A 12,971-nucleotide genomic window follows, 5' to 3' on the forward strand; every position below is an offset into this window, starting at 1 on the left:
ATACACGCACATATGTATACCTTGCAGCCACTCAGGATAGAGTTAACTCTTTTGCCAGTAAAAGTCTTTGTAAGCCAAGAGCAAAAGGTGTTCTGGACCTTCCACACATCAGGAGGAAGACCAACACCATACATATATGTATAGGCAAAAGCTCCTTAGTGAATAGCAAAAGTGGCGGCAATCACCTCTACACCTTCTAAGGGCCCTTATGAACCTTCACAGGCCATCCAACCATGAGGGATCAGGGCCTGCAGCATCACAGAGAAATATCTGTGGTCAGATGGCGAATCTGAAGCTGTAAGAATATAAGAGCTGTCACAGTGGGTAAGACTGAAGGTCCACCTAGCCCAGTATCTGATCGCTGACAGCAGCCTGCAGCAGATGTTTAGGAAGATGCAAGAACAGGGCATGTGGAGTGTGACCTTCCCCCTCACGTTTTCTGGCAATCCACAATTTAGGTCATCCAGAGCTTCCAGAAAGGGTTGATACAGATCCCAATGACGTTTGGCTTCCAGGAATTTGTTGAAGCCCTCTTTCAATCCATGAATACTTCCAGCCTCTACCACACCCTGTGGCAATGAGTTCCACAGCTTAAATATGTTTTTTATGGAAAAATAATACTCCTTCTTGTACATTTTAAACATGCTGATGATAATTTCACTGGACGCTCTCTAGAGCCTGTAGTGTAAAAGCCAGAAAACACCCATTCTGTATTCACCTTTTCCATACCACCCCAGGTTTTTAGCCATAACTACATCCTCCCAGTGGCAACTCTTCTCTGTACTATTGAGTATTTAACCTTGTCACAGAGGGATGCAGCTCCAGGTTTTCTCTCACTCCTGCTACGCACCTGCATACTTTTTGTAATCCTATACCTCTCTTGAGGTAGATGGCCAGAACTGCACATAACATGGATTTTAGAAGGTCCATAACAATATTTTCTGGTTTGCTCTTTGTTCTCTTCCTACCTCAGTGCAGTCCCAGAAATCCAGCCATGTCTAGTCACTAACAACTTCCTGTTTGCCACTTAGGCTTAATACTGGGCAAAGGCACTTCATGATGGCATTGCATGTCCCTCTGTCATGCATCATCTTCATCTACCAAGTGGCTTAGCAAACAAGGGATGGCAGGTTTGCAAAGAGCAAAGTCTACATGCAGCAGTTCTTGTGTTGGCAGGCCATTGCAGCAAGCTCTACCCACAGACCTAGGAAAGTGGCTTTTGACATAAGGGAGATCTTCCTCTGCTGCACAGCCCATCTGACCCTCGGCACTACACCCAGTGCCTGCTAGCTGGGTACTCTGTTTCTTGACCCTTCCCAGAGGTAGGGCAACCCGATGGCTTCCTTTCTCATTGTCTTCAAATTCAGTTGCTCGCCAGTTCCCTTTTTATATGCCTGACTGCAGGGACCACAAAGTACATCAAGACTTTCTCCAAGCAACCAGGCAGAATTTTAAAAAAGCACCGGTTTTCAGGAGCAGTGGAGCTGCAGGAACAACTCTCGTAGGCCCCAGATGTCCTGTACTTTCTAGGGTGCACCATAGAACATGTGGATGTTTCCAGAAAATGTCCAGGAAGGTGCTGGAGCAACTCGTCATGGGACAACTGACCAGAATGCAGAGCATTTATTGGCAACCCACACGCAAGTGGGACATACTGAAATGAAAGCTATGTATATTGATTGCAGAACAGAGTGTACTGTACATACTCTACTCACGCAACCGTATGGAGCTCCAGCACAAATATGCAGCTGCAAATGTAGACATGCCTCTGAGAATGATCTCATTTTTGAAACCAAAGGGCTGTGGATTCACCCCTTGCACCATTTTGTGCCAAACTTCATGCTTTGCACTCTGGCGCATAAGGTAGGTCTCAGGTTTTCTACGTGAAAGAGGTAGGCATAAGGTACCCAGAGTTCATTGTGCAGAAGGCATCTGTACAGTACACAGATTCAGTAAAAATGCTTGTGAAATAAGACCCTGTGACTGTGTTTACTTAGGCAACATCCCTGTGCAAGTATTCATTGATCTGTTTTCCACAGGGGCCGTCCCAGATTGCGTGTAGCCTGCCCTGTTCCGGAAAAATTGCCACATACCGAGAAGCTTGAACTTGCTTCCTCTTTACAAACCTGATTTTGACAAACATGCTACTCTCTTTGACAACAAAATCTCGCCCTGTTTGACTTGGTCTAAATTTCAACCAGTTCACTCCCAGGGGAAGTCAGCAATGCTGAAGAGTGAGATGATGGGACAGCACCTGAGAACAATTAGAATCTGCTTTTGGAAATGTTTCCTGGTAAATACCAGGCCAAATGGCCATTAATAATTGCACCTGTCATAAATTTTAATATGGCCTATTGATGTATATTTTCAAAATTTTCTGCTGTCCTTGAGATACAGAAGTTTGGAAAACCTGGCTCAAATTACTAATTATTACTTCTTGCAGGATATCAGTTATGATCATCATTGCCTACATGTTTTTCCCTAACAAATATGACAAGGAATTTTTTCCACACTGTAGGATGCTTCCAACCTACATTTCTCCAATTTTGGTAGATTTTGGAAGTGTTTCCCTTTGATGACTTCAGTCATCTAAGAGTCTGCACAAAAGTACTGACAGCCAAGAAATGGCAGTTAATGTGAATGGCAGACACCTTAACATTGCCCTAAATATGACCCAGAGCATTGGCCTTTCTTAACAATAACCCAGCAGTGTTGGGGTGACCTACTGGAAAGCAATGCATTTCAGGATATGACAACACAGATGCCTAGTTTCAGGGCTCAGCACCCATCACAACATGGTGGGGAGAGTAGGAGAAGCGAGGATTTTCCTTAATAGCACATCAGTTTCAAAAACAACTAGTGCAACTGTGGACATGCAGTTTTAAGAAATAGAGGTCACTGTTTCCAGACATGATCTACAGGTGAGAAAGAAGAGTTATGAGCTCTCGTTAGCTAGTCTGGATGGTAGCATAATCAGTTCAACATAACAGAATGTATCAACAGAAACTGTTGGGCTTTTTAAAAAAAATTATGCACCAACTTTCCTGTCTAATCATTTCCTTCCAGCAGCTGGAGCTGAAAGAATATCCTATTCAATAGTCATTCCTGCTGGTAAGGTTATGGGTATTGAATCAGTGACTACGCGCATCCAACTAGTCCAAGTCTAACTGTATTTTGAATGCAAGTACACTGGGGAAGAAAGCAGTAGAAGCGGACACACAGTGCAGTTTGTCATGTCAGTATTTAACTTACCTCTCCTTTCAGCCCTAATTCTTCTTTCTTCTTTCTTTTTTTCCTTCTTTTTGTTGGACTCTTCTCTCCACTTTGCCAAGTTTGAATACTGATATAAAATTGATGTTTTCCAATGGGTGGTCTTGTTCTTTTTTGATCCACTGTTAGTTTTCTTTTTGTGAAAGATTTAATCAACGTTTCAACAAAAAAGACACCATGTATCATTTTGCCTGTCTCCAGAAATAATAATTCTCTTCCCCATCTGTGATCCACAATAAATATTCATTTTATCATGTATCCAGAGGTTTATCAGCAGTATTAGAGACAGGCAACTTACAACTTGAAATGTTTTCCCATTCAACATTAAAGAAAAACATACACTTTGCATCAAATATGACCCTATTTATTTTAGAAAAAAAAAATCCAAGTTTCATAAAGTTTTTTACAGATCTCCTTTATCATTCTATAGGGTTAGCAGGGTTCAGTTCCTCTTCCCCAGTTTATACCATATATCTTGGTCTCTCAGCAAAAAGACAGCTGGTACCATCTGTTTGTGCAAAATGCTGCTTACACTGCTAACTTAACAAGCTCTGTTTTAAAATGCTTGCTCCCTCCCCTCCTTTCTCGTATCACACACTGTTCACTTCAAGGATGCCATGCTTTCCTTAAATATGTCTCAAATACATCACTTTTTAAACATAATTCCCAGCACTGATCAAATAAATAAGTTTCAGTCCATCAGTTTAATTAAGTCTCAGCACATCAGCACAGACGTGGGGGGGTTGTCCATTGACGTATGCACCTGCTCATGCACCCTTGTGCAAAAACCTTAAATAGAGACTCAAATCTAAACATTAGGCCTAAACAACTGCAAATGAGGGAAGTGACAGAATCTGAATCTGACCCTGTCCCAGTATTACATGTCTCAGCACTATCACCAGCCACGGGGAAACCTCCAACAATCAAGGCTAACCAGCTTTGCTTCTCTAGCCCAGCTCTTGTTGTGCAGCATAAACCATTCATACTATTCTCTCAATGAGGAAAAGTCTAGGTTTCTAGACAGGGTTCATTTAAGGTAGCATTTTCACTTTCTTGCAGCATCTAAAGTGTTTTTTTTTTAATATAATAAAAAGGTTTACATCAATTTTCTTTGAGTAAAGCAATATAAAACATGCGAAGTATCTTCCTGAAAATCTACTGACATTTACACTTGTGCTCTTTTAAGATTGACATATGAGCTCACAGTTGTACAGTATCTGAGAAATAACAGACATGCTAGTTGCTATACCTGGAGATCAGAAACTTAGCAGAGAACAAAACACAAGATCACTGTAGTTCAGGAAGACCTCTGGTAAATAATAGCAAAATGGACTACAAACCTTCTGTTTCAAATCACAAAAAAATAAAACTATTTAACCTATGAATACCAAGCATTCTGCAATAGCAGAAAGTATTAACAAGTGTTTGGTTACTTTAGTATGTTGTGGACAGCATTATCAGGTCAATACATCACAAGCTTGCCTTGCAGAATTAGGAATCATGTTCTTCCAAACTGGATGAATCTGACACTTAAATTTTGTTCAGTAGAAGTAGTTTGAAGCTTTTAAGTGTAGTAAAGTGAGAATTTTAATCTTCTAACATGACAAAGACAGCAGAAGGGGTTCCTAACACATTAAACCGATAGGACTTCAGACATAAACTTTGATTTTTTTTTTTTTTTGGAAAAGATAGAAAGAAGAAACTGAAGGAGAAATTAAAGGGATGTCTCCAGCTGTACTCTGTGTCTTTTTAGGGGCTGTTCCTTGCCTGACTTCTGCAGGCAGCATCATCACTCCAACCCCTCAACTGGCAACACATAGGCTTAAAAGATCTTACACAGGTAAGATGGGGAAAATACAAGCTTTTGATGCTGAGCCACAGGTAAGTGTGCATGGGTAACAGTTCTCTCTTTGAGATTTTTCTGCCACAATACAAATCACTTAAAGAGAATGCAAGAGTACTATATTCTGTGTAAGGGACTAATACTGTCCATTTAAAATGTAATACATTTCTACTGAAAAAGGATTGTTCCCTGTTGTCCATTACTAAGAATTTACCTAAATTAATTGTCAAAGTACCTAGACAGCAGCAGCCTTCACAGATCCTTCCAAGAAAAGTGTTTCTACTTTAGGAAGACCACAACGGACATCCCAAGTGTGGGAATTAATTAAACTGCTTTCTAATTGTTGATAAATGAAATTTTATTTTTCTCAGAGGCCTTTTCAGAATAGGCTTAACTGGTAAAAATCTTATGAATTCAAAAATAAATACAGTCACCATTAAACCTTTTTGAGGCAAGATATATGAATTCACAGCCTCTTCATACTTGCATCCTGACAACACATACACACGGATAACAAAACCTCCACTCCCAAATACCTCTCAAGTCTCCATGGTCTGTGTGAAAACTCTCACTCTCAAATGGCAAAAAAATGTACTTTATCTGAGACATGAACCACTCCAGGCTGTGGCTTAACTTAGTTCATCAAGAAAAAAAGGGGGAAAATACTGGCAACATGCAGAGTGGTCAAGATACTGCAAGAAGTAGAATTTGCCCATCTTGACTAGAAGTATTTACATAAACAACACCAATGTGCTTCAGCTGAACAGCAAAAGGCACACTTTATTTTTTTACCTCTGACACCATCCTGACATCCAGAAGTATTAACCGCTGCTGCATCTGCAAACTGCAGATTTGTCAGCACCTCCCCACCTATTTTCATTGCACAAAACCTGCACAAGAACCTGTGCAGCCTGCCAGCAAATTCCTTCAGCTCCAGTCTTACTGGAAGCCAGATACACTTTTCTATGGGCATCTCTTTACGAGAATAGCACGTGCTGGAGCGAGATTAGAACTTGCAAAATGGGCTTGCTTAATAACGCCACATTTCAAATCCAAAGGAACTTCTAGGCCTTTGCATTCAGTGTTTGAGAAATGTCAGCATGGAAAATGCTTTCCAGAGAAAGTAGTCAAGAAGGCTATTACGAAATGTCATTAGTCAGGCCTCAGAGTTACCACAGCCAACCTGAACCCAAGTCACGTACATGAAGTTATAGCATTTGCTGATATACATTTTGTAAACAGATGGCCTATTTAGGAGCAAGAGTTGGATTTGGCCTGTTCAAAACCCCTTTTGCAGCTTCATCCCTTCATGTAACTCCTCTATTATTTGCACAAATTTCCATATCAGCCCAAAGCTGTGTGATTAAAAGGTAGAGTTTTGGCCTATCTTGGGGAATTTTGTACTGGAATGAGCACACAGTAATACACTGCAGTGCAGAAATGAAATCACAGTGCCACACAGAACGCATTTTTGCTAGAAGGAGCAGGAGCTGCATTCACTGAAAAATCTTCAGTGTAGAATTGCTTCAGCCCATCACATTGCAAAACAAACATTGCTTTGGGCAGAAACAGAAGTAGGGTAGTAGTTATTTCAGACACTCGGATGTTAGATCAGTACAAGAACTCTGGAGGCAAAGATATGAAGGATGGACCGAGGCATCAAGGAGGAAAAGCAGCTGCAGGAGGGAATGGAACTAACACCACTTTTCCACAGAAGGTTAATTTCACAGAAGCTGCAAAAAGCCAAACTTCTAAAACTTCTGAGATGTTAGGAGTCCTGCAGGCCCTAAAGGCATGATTCCCAGAGGGAAAAAAGCTGCTTCCCCTGAAGTGGAAGCAGTCAGGTTTGCTAAGGGACAGGTCTTTACTGTGCAATGGGATCTGATACAGAGAGACTCCCCTAACTGGTGGAAACCTCCTTGGAAGCCCCCACAGTACAGCACAGAGCATGCAGCCTCACCAGCTTAGGCCTGGCTTGATGCCCTGAGACTATGGAGCATGGCCCTATCCAGCACCCAGCCCCAGTGCAGCTGGCATGCAGCCCCTGGTGTCTCAGCACCCTTCCCTAGGAGCATCGAGAGAGGAACTTGACCTCACCATGAAAACATCTCCCAGTCCCTGGGAAATCATGCCTTCCCTGCATTCAGTGCTGTTACTGCAAAAGAATGGGAACAAGATCTGAAAGCCAGTCATTTAACTAACGGGAATAAGAGTGTGGTGCACTCAGTACTACTAGAAATAAAACTAAAACCGAAAGGGTGACCTGTTCATAGAATGGGAGCAAAATAAAAACAGCAACTTCACTTGGCTCATTTTCATGAGGAGGTCCATCTCTTTTCCTCCTGCTCCCTGTGGCTGAGCTGCAAGGTGGAATAGGTAAGGCCTGGCTCACAACAGGCTCCCCTGGCCAGTGCTTGCCAAAACCAAATCCCTCACCACGGTCTAGGTTGCCCTTTGCAACAGTCCCTCACAAGGAGAGCTGAAATTCCTTCTACATGATGCACAGGAGTCTCAGGGCACTTTACGACCTTCCACAGGGAGAGTAGGTAAAGGCCCAGGCGGACTTGCTGGTGTTATTTATCTGAATTAATTTTCATTGTCCTGAGGTATTTTGGAGTGCGGTTGACTTGAGAAAGGAGCAGAGATTTGCAGATTTCTTCCAGTTTACACTCTAATTTCCTACAGAATCCAGATTCATAGATTTCACTTCCAGGCAACAGTTCTGACTGGAAAAGGCATAAGGGAATGTTTTAACCATTAGTCCTTCCCTAAACCCTCTATTCTGACTGGTCTTTTCAGAACAAATATTTTGTTGCAACGAATCTTAACTGTAAACTGATCCCAGGAGATCAATATCTCGGATCAATTTCAATTAAAAAACACAACTGTGAGGCATTTTCTGTGAAAACATGAAAAACAGCTCTGAATAATGATCTGTCTGAATCGCAGCTACATGCACATGTGCAACAAGAAACACAGGGGATCTTTTCCCCCTTTTGCCCACATGCTGCGGTGCCCACCTTCCATGTCACCAATGCAAAGAATTTCTCTTTAAAAGCTCCCAGGCTGTATGTCATGGGAAAGCTTCTTTGTCAAGCAGAGTGGGTGGAAAAGTCTATTTCACACCATTTCCCAAAAAAAAAAAAAAAAAAGAAGAAGAAAAAAAAGAGAGAGAGAAGGATATGAGCCTTGTACTTCTATACAGAAGATGCATCTTTAAAGGCAGTGAATAAATCATCTTCCAAAGACAACCTTGAGAAATAGACAGCAGAAATGGCACAATCACCCTTTTTCCTCCTTTCACCCTAAACCTCTCTCTGTTCTGTTGACCGCACATTTTCCCCTTAGGAGACAACCAGCTTATCTCCTCTCTAATTAACAGCCATCTCCTGCAAGCTATCTTTCCTCTCAACAAGTCCGAGGCAGCCAACTGAACTCAGAGGCCTTGTTCTCCGTTCACATTTGGCCCACCTGAGGCAGGGCTTGTGTGCTTGGCAGAGTCTCTGAGTTATTGTTTTTTTCCCAGAAATATCCGTTGTTCTAACAAAAAATATCACCCCAGCCTACAAATCCTGTCTGGTAAACTCTTCAACAGCTGTCACACCGCCTCCCATATCCCAGCAAGGACCAGCATGTGCTGTGCATAACATTTTTCCACCCACTGAGCGTGCCACACTACTGGTATGTCTTTTCCTTTTACTGAGGGGCCGGGGCATGGGATCAGATGTAAATCTCCCCAGAAGTCTTCAGGCAGTCACATCAGCCAGCATTACTACTTGTGAAATACTACCTTTGTCATCCAGTGCCTCTTACCATCTGTCTTCGTTCTTCTCCACGTTTGTCCTTTTCAGACCATCCTTTGCCAGCACAGCTGTTTTGCTCATTCTGCCATTTCCCCTTTATTGAGGGCACCTTTGGCTCTTGCTGTTGTTCACAGAAGAAGCAGTTTGCTCTGGTAGAGATGTTGAGATGAAAAAGATTTGTGACATCTATTGTTCCACCTTTCATGTTTCTAAGTGAATTCATATGTTCATCTGTTCATTGACTTATTCATATGTGCTGGTCAGCTCGATCATTGCCAGTAGTTTCATTAAACCAAGAGAATTTGGTTTCTGCTTTGTTTTCAGATCCCTCCTCAACTTCTGTAAAAAGTGTTACAGTAAACCCGCATCAAAACTGGAGCATTTTGTAGCTAAAGCTGGAATTGAGCTCTGCTCTGGTGTCTCACATATACCAATTTGATTATTCCACGCTACCCATTGACCTCTGAAAACCCAACAGCCACATTGGATCTGCAGTTCCATGAGAGAAAGGTAGAAAGCAAACAGTTCTGACAGTGAAGGAGTAACCTTAGTGTAAGCTCACTTGCCTCTGTTAATTAAAAGAAATGGAGAACACAGCATCACTGTTATCAAGGGCATTGCTTGATAAAGTTTGGAAGCACTGCATTTTTGTGGAGGCCCTGAGGGTGCAGGCAAGACTGACCACTGTGCCTTGGAGAATGCAATGTGCTGGTCTGCAAGGCAGGACTGTCAGGATGGCTTCAGTCAGATAACCCATCTTGCAAGAATAGCCCTCGCTGCTTCGTGAGCATGAGAAATGAATGGCTACATATAGAGTAGCTTAAGAACCAGAACTAGGCCCACCAAAGCCAAAAATAAGTGAATGCGGCTTTAAAAAAAAAAACTACCAACAAACTTTTTTTCCAGTTCTCAGGGTGTTTCCAGTGGGGTTGCAAAGCTCTGCCTGATGACTTTGTGAGGGGATGCATTGCAGGGGCAGGGCGGGGGGGGGAGGGATTCACCTGATCACCACAGAAACCAACATCTCTGTTATTCAACCTTGGCATTCTTAGTAGCCACTGTTACAAAATAGGTGGTATTACAAAAGACATTTACCACCTCTCATGTCAAGAGTTAAAAAAGGTCAGATGAATGATGCTTGATGCCCTACCCCCAGAAAATCGGATTTCACCCTTCTGGCTTCTACCAGAGATCCTCCCAGCCCATGTAAATGTCTGTGGGCTTGTTGCTGTGAGCTCTTCTCTTCTAGGCACCTACCTGAAATACATGTGACTGGTCTGCAGCCCTCAAGCTGCAGCTGAGATCTGTAGGTGCTGTGGTCTGAAGGTAACTAAGGGCTTCTCACATGGGGCAGCTAATAAGGCACCCAGCATCTCATGAGTGAAAACACTGGCTAGCTGCATCATACTGTTTCAGTTCTTCATATACAGAAGTCAGAAGGGGCTATGAATTTTCCATCCGAATCTTTCTTTTAAATCAGAAAATTAATTTGCCATTTAATTGATACTTCTCATAGAAAACCTTCTCATCCTGTAAAATATATGTATTCTGATTAAGGAAAGTGAGAGGTAAATTTCCTTTAAGGTCAGTTTGATTGAGACAGAATATTATGTTTAATCAATACATTCTGAAATGCTTAATCAATGCCATAGAAATTACAGAACATTTTCTGATCAGCACTTTGTCTAATAGGACTCCCACTTAGCGCATGGGCTTTAGAAGTATACCTGCCCCCTCAAAAGCATACATGTCACCTAACATAACACATTTCCTTCAAACTTTTTGAGCTGGGCTACGGCCACTGACAGAGAAGCTATCATTTCAAAAAGTGTGGCATGTAGGGAGCAATGTGAAAATACATTCAAAATTCAAACTACAAGTAACATAACGACATGTTGGAGGTTGTTATAGCAGACAAAAAATATATATATTACAAAATCAGGAGTGAAGAAGTTAGTTTTGACCAAGTACTGTAATGTTTCACTTTGACTTTTCTGAAATAAAATGCTTTTAAAATTCCTTTCCAAAAAAATTCAAGTTTACATTCCTTATTTCAAGCAAGGACAACCAGAAAAACATAAAAATACTTCTAATGATAACCTTCCCACTTTACAGGAATGTAGAGAAGCTCATTAGTATTTGGGAATCATAAGTTGATACAACCTATGAGAAAATGGGCACTTTGGATGACACAAAATAAGACAGATATATCAGGCTCCAAACTAATTAATGAGGATGAAGAAAGTTTTTGAATGCTCATCCACCCAGTGAGGACCATCTGCTGTGCAGTAAATAAGGCACTTTAGGAAAAGTTCATAAATGTAATTAAATGCTGAGCAGTAGTAAGATGTGTCTGGGCTAAGGTTAAGTTAGTAACATTAGCCCTGGAATTTTCCAATTTTTCAGCTTTTTTTTTTTTATTTCTGTTTTTAAAGATTTGTATTACAACATGGGCTGGGTATGTTATGCAAGGCAGTTCGCAAACACACGCAACAGATGACAAGTTCTACACAGAAGAGAACACGTCATGACGAACGTGTGAAAACCTCCCATGGGATGGAGGTACCTAAACCAAGTGTGCACTTCCCTCAAGGACAGCCAAGGCATCTGAGCTGCCCTCACTGGGCTGGGAACCCCAAGCACCCGGGCAGCAGTGGCTGGGAGCCAGCCATGACACCAAAGGGCAGCCAGAATAGCGCGAGGCTTTGGTGGCAGCACCTGGATCGCTGCCTCCACAAATATGCCTGACCAGACTGGGTCATTCATAGAGAGGTAGTGCTGGAACAAACCTGCAACTAATGTCCTTGCTCTTTTGCTCTAGCTACTATGTGATATAGGCAAAACTGACTTCTGTCTCGATTTTGGGTTGTCACTCGTAACATCTGAGTTTGTAAATTGGTACCAGTAGAAAGTTACTCTCCTGCTGCAAAGTCTTCGATATCGTCATTCGTAACATGCTGCCACATCAGGTCTCCTGATTTCATGAGCAGATTTCGGGGTCCCTTGCACTCCAACTCTGGCTCCAGGATTGCTGGGCTTCTTGTGGCTCGGCTGCTCACCTGCCACATTTTACAAGGGGCCTTTTAAAGCAAAGTGACATATCGATGACTGTTTGTCTCAATATTGTAAACTGAAACCTTCCAAGTTCAGATCTCTTGGCACTGGGAGTTGATGCTGGAATGCTGTTAGCCACTCCAAAGTGCGTATTCTTGCTCTGAGTTAGGGCCCCCAATTACCAATTTACCAAATCCTTATCTAATATGAAGCATGTGAGTAATTCTGTTGAAACTGGTTGCTGGGCTTACATGATTGATGGTAGGCACGGGTTTATACGCTTCACTGAATCTGAGTTTAAATGATGCCACTAAACAGCTGGGCAACATGAAATAAATCACTTCATAATATCCCTGGTGTTTTCACTAGTGTAAAACTGGGATCCTTCCCACCGGCACATCTTGAAAAGCACTATAAAAATGTATTTATTTGCATCACAAATAATAGATAAATTCATGCTTAACTTGAATTACTCAATTTAAAAATACGAGCAAAAGGAAAAACCATCACAGAAGTATAATAATGATAATTGCACCTTAATTACCCATAACTGATTCTTTATGCCCTGAAATAATTTATTCTCCTTTTATACTTGTCTCTGATATCCATTAGAGTCATTACAACTGCGAGTCTATAATTACATTCTCTGCATTTTAACATTCTGTGCTGGTTTGTGCTCTCCTCTTATCTTTCAGCTAATTTCATTACAGAAACACCAGGAAAATTTCCATATGAATTTTCCAGAAGTTCTTGTGATTTGATTTGGGCACGTTTAGGACTTAATGAAGCCAGTCCTCAGGACGGAGCTTTTGTGCACGCACACGACTCACTCCCCAGCCACTCCGCGTGGCCTCTGCATCACAGCAGGCTCCATCACGAGGAAGTCTGCCTCCAAGTCCAGAGCTGCATTTACAGATACTCCTGGCCCAAAACACTGTGTTTGCCTGCAACTTGCATCTCCCACCTACTTTTGATAAGCACTGTAAGGGCTCTTCTAGGAG

General features: G+C 41.9%; 1 protein-coding gene across 1 annotated transcript in view; it reads right to left on the reverse strand.

The window, feature by feature from the left end:
- LOC112966420 (interleukin-1 receptor type 2-like) overlaps positions 1–8,945 on the reverse strand; it is a 35,801-nt gene extending 26,856 nt beyond the window's left edge. Inside the window, exon 1 of the mRNA XM_026066512.1 lies at positions 8,927–8,945. Coding sequence (XP_025922297.1) covers positions 8,927–8,929 — 3 coding nt within the window. The 5' untranslated portion in view covers positions 8,930–8,945. The remainder of the gene's footprint in view (positions 1–8,926) is intronic.
- Positions 8,946–12,971: the final 4,026 nt, after the last annotated feature.

This window comes from Apteryx rowi, unplaced genomic scaffold (assembly GCF_003343035.1).
Source record: "Apteryx rowi isolate R43461 unplaced genomic scaffold, aptRow1 scaffold_103, whole genome shotgun sequence".
Taxonomy (NCBI): domain Eukaryota; kingdom Metazoa; phylum Chordata; class Aves; order Apterygiformes; family Apterygidae; genus Apteryx; species Apteryx rowi.